The 4,481-nt window shown below is 36.9% G+C and overlaps 1 protein-coding gene across 1 annotated transcript; it reads left to right on the top strand.

Annotated features, from left to right (window-relative positions):
- Positions 1–266: 266 nt before the first annotated feature.
- Positions 267–4,152, top strand: LOC102596389 (uncharacterized). Its single transcript, XM_006342774.2, has 3 exons — positions 267–404; positions 1,199–1,974; positions 2,764–4,152. The coding sequence occupies exons 1-3, from the start codon at positions 364–366 to the stop codon at positions 4,008–4,010; spliced, it is 2,064 nt and encodes a 687-aa protein (XP_006342836.2). The 5' UTR covers positions 267–363; the 3' UTR covers positions 4,011–4,152.
- Positions 4,153–4,481: the final 329 nt, after the last annotated feature.

The following is a 4,481-nucleotide window of genomic DNA, read 5'->3' on the forward strand; positions in this document are numbered from 1 at the left end:
AACCAGCTCATTCTTTGTGAAACGAAAGGAGTATTTTTTTTCCTTCAAATTTTTCAATTTTTATATCCAAAAGCTCACTAAAATTGTTGAAATGTCTTGTACAAACTTTAGTGAAAAAGCAAAGTAATAAAGGTTAGAAATTTGAGAATGAATGAGATGGTGCCACGGTGACTGTGAGTAGTAGCAGCAAGTTAAGACTGGGAATGCAATAGTGTACGTATAACTGAGCACACTGCAAGCAAATAACATTGCTAGTCGTGCCATATTCGATTCACCCATTCATATCCCCTCTCTCTCTCCCCCTTTTCATATATACACATAAATGTACATGCATCTGTATGAAAAATTAGCCATTGTTTAACAATGAGAAACAAGAAGAGTGTTGAATGCTTGCAGATTCAAAGGTGTGTGAACCTTTCTAAATTTTTTTTGGTGGGGTGGTGGTGGTGGTTTACCATCTTGCTTACACTATAACATGAATTATTTGAGAAATAATTTTGATGGTTGCCAAATTTTGCTTCTATTAAGCTATCTAAGCTTGTTGGGGGTCTTTTTCTTCTGTTTTTGGCCCACCTCTTGCTTTGATTTTTCATCGTCTTGGTGTTCTGCAAATGGCTAATAGACACTATTTAGAAAAGCTCTTCTTTTTCTGTTATTTAGCATTTTACTCTTTTTTTTTCTTCTTATCGTTGATGTCTGAGAAGAAAAACTACATTATACTGGAAGTGCTCTAGAATTGGGATTAAGGGTTTTTCTTGGTTGTAAATGTGATGTTTTTTGCTGTTCTATTGTCAGAATTTTTTTACAGTGGAAGTGCTAAATTGGGCCTTGTGGTTTGGTTTACATAGTTCTGTAATGTGAATCTGTAGCTTTCTTGTGTGGATATCTTAGTCTTGCATTTTGGTGAAGTTACAAAATGTGTGTATGTGTGTGAGGGTGTTGTGTATTTCTTGTTTATTTGAGCATATATTCTTCAGGGATTATTTTGTTTAGACTTGAATGCAAATAAGGTTTGTTTTTCATAATTTTGTGATCATGCATTTCTGTAAGAAACTACTCCTAATGTTTTTTGGGGGGATTCTGTCACTTGTTTAAAGGGTTTCAATTTTCTTGTTCTCTAAACCACTCCATATGTGTTATTTGAGTAAGGATGGTAAGTTATCATATTAGGAAGTTCTAATTCTTTGTTTCTCTGTAGTTCACTGAAAATGGAAAGTGACAAGTCAAAAGGAACAGGACCTGGCTCTATGGATATGTACAGTCGGTTAACTTCCTTAAAAGAAGAAGAATCAAATAATATATTTGGAGTTGGAGACCTTGTTTGGGGAAAGGTAATGTCTCATCCCTGGTGGCCAGGACAAATATATGACGAGAGTCTAATACCTTCTCCAGTATGCGATGCCAAGAGAGATGGTTCAGTTCTCGTTGCCTTTTATGGTGATTATAGTTATGCATGGCTTGATCATAATCAAATTATCCCTTTTGAACCTCATTTTGAGGAGAAGTCAAACAAGTCGAAAATTCAAACTTTCTTTGTGGCTGTTGAAGAAGCTATTGATGAGCTGAAAAAGAGAGCAGTACTTGGCTTGACTTGCTCCTGCCTGGGTAATTTTCAGCCCACAAGAATTGAAGGACTTTATAAAGTTGATGTGAGCGGGTATACACCTGGGACCATTTATTCATCAAAGCAGATTAAAAAATCTAGAGATGGTTTTCATCCACATGGGATGTTTTCATTTGTAAAGAAGTTGGCCATGTCTCCAAGATCTTTGCCAAATAATGTTTATGGGATAATTAACATTGCAAAGGTTACTACTTACAGAAAAGCGGTTTTTGAAGAGAATGATGACACTTATGATCTGGCATTTGATGAATTTGAAAAAGGTGTTGACACCTATGTTCAGACATTTGGAGTGAAAGCCTCAAGCTCAGAGGATCCTGTAGAATTTTCGAAAGACGAGAATCAATGTACCGGTAATATTTCATACTGCATGATTTGTTTTCTAGACCATTGTAGTTGTGTTTTTTTTTTTGTTTATGCCAGGAACAAATCCTCTTTTTAATTGCATCACCTGAGAAGATTCAGATGACTAAATAGGTCACCTACAGGCTACATCTAGAGTATGTAGTTGTATAGATGTAATCAAGCTTGGGTGGGCGTTGCATTTTATTGTCCTTACAAACAGAATTTTTCTGAAGCATAAAGTGGATGTTAAAAGAAGGAGACCTATGTATAACGGCGCATTGAATTTTACTGTCCTTACAAATAGAACTTTTCTGAAGCATAAAGTGGATGTTAAAAGGAGTTGACCTACGTATAATGGCGAGCTATAGACTTTGATGTGCTTGTTCTGTCGGTCATTTGAAAGTAAGACCAACATCTGGCCAAAAACCAACAAATGTTGCTCTGCCATTCTGTTATGAAAATAATCTAATTGTGGATTAACATGTCTTTCCTAGCCCTTAGGTGTCTTGAATACAATACTTCACAAGGTAAAATAGTGTGCATACACCATACCTGTTTGTGCTTTCAGCTTTTCCATCAGTGCATCATCCAAAATTTCATTCTCATGGTCAGTTTGTTTTGGTTGTCTCCTCCTAAGTGCTCACTCAATTGGACAAATGTTTGTTTCTACAGATTTATCGTGCATTCTATTGCCTATTTCTTATCCTAGATAAATACTAGTATTCCATATTTAAATAGAGAACACACTGATTTATTTTTTTGTTGTACCTTTCCTTTTGATGCATCTGTATCGAAAGATGGGGCCAAATTGTTTGAATATCAAGGGGATTCCTCCAAGAAGTCATGTAAAAGAGAAACTAAAAGGAAGAGGAGGGAAGAGTCTCCACCAGATGACCAGGGTCGTAAAGGCAACTTCCGAATGGATGCCTTCTTTGACCATCTAGTAACAAAATCAGGTGAAGAAACTGAGAAACATAACGAGCTTAATGACTATGGAGCTGAACTAGGAAATGTTACTGATGCATTTAAGCATTTGAAGCAATCCCCATCAACTTTTTATGAAGAGAGTTGTTTTCCAGATGAACATGAGAAGACTAACAAAAAGCAGACGCTCTTGAATTGCCAAGACGAAGAAGAGTTGAGGGGCTTCAAGTCCTTGCATATGACAAAGAAATATGGTGACCAAACACTTTTGACACCCCAAGGGGATGACGTTGACATCCAATCAACATTGTCAGTGGAGTCTGAAAAGAGGTTCACTGAGGAGCCTGAATGGAAAGCTGAACCAACTATGCTGGTAATAAAGTTCTCTCCTCAAACTATGCTTCCAACTGCTTCAGAATTAAAAGCCAAGTTTGGATATTTTGGGCCATTTGATGAATCAGCACTCCGTATTTCGTGGGGTTCAGCAACATGTCAGATTGTATTTCTGAACAAGTGTAATGCTCAGGCTGCATATGACTATGCAGTCCAAAGTAGAAGCTTGTTCAACTCTGACGTGAACTACCACTTAATAGACTTTGATGGTTCAGAAAAGTTAATGGGAGAATGTTTTGATGACATTCAATCGTTTAAAAGTGAACCACATCATATGTCATTCCAAGAGTTGCCTTTGCAGTTCGATACTGAGATGAAGCCATTACCCAAGGAAAATTCAAAATGCAGGTCTGATGTAGAAGAAAAGGCATTTCTCAAAGGTAACACAGATACTAAGTCCATTGTTTGTGACTATCCAGAGGTTGATGTAAAAGCCAATATTGATTCTGAAAACAGTCCAGTGGTCCTTTCTGAAATCTTGTGTGCTTCAAGTCCCGTTTCTTCTAGCATTCAGTATAAGCACAAAGTTGGCTGTCTGGATGAGACTGTTGTGGCCATTAATGCAAAATATTCCATGGATGAGGGATGGAAGAGTCATTATCAACAAAATCTCAGTGCCATTAGCACTTCAGATTTGTCACTTCAACTGGCTAACCTTTTCCAAAAGTGCAATGAAATTTTGGGTGGAATTGATGAGTCACAGAACCAGTTCAGCAACCAGAGTTAACTCAAATGAATGATAAGATTTACTGTATGTATGCTGATGGGAAGGATGAATGCGGAGAAGAAGAAAAGAAAACTTATGATATAAAGCATTATATATACTTTGTTTATGGCTAGTTCTTATTTACTTTTATCTGTAAGTGATTTTCCCCAGACCTTTTAGTAGATTATGCTGATTTCAGACTCTTGAACCAGGCTTCTTGACATCTATTATTGGCGATATCTTCATTACTTATGTTCTCTCATAAATCTACTTTGATATGTGTTGTCTGAGCCTTTCGGAAACATCTACCTTACCTCCATGAGGTAGGATAAAGTCTGCGTACACTCTACACTCCCAGACCCCACCTATGGGATTTCACTAGTTATGTTGTTGAAACTAGGCTTCTTGACAGAAAATTGTATGAAGAGAAGTTTATTTTTGCTCTTCTATACTTGAAAATGGATTAGAGTTAGCTGTGGCTTCTATAAGCAA

This window comes from Solanum tuberosum, unplaced genomic scaffold, assembly GCF_000226075.1.
Source record: "Solanum tuberosum cultivar DM 1-3 516 R44 unplaced genomic scaffold, SolTub_3.0 scf00035, whole genome shotgun sequence".
In the NCBI taxonomy this organism is placed as follows: domain Eukaryota; kingdom Viridiplantae; phylum Streptophyta; class Magnoliopsida; order Solanales; family Solanaceae; genus Solanum; species Solanum tuberosum.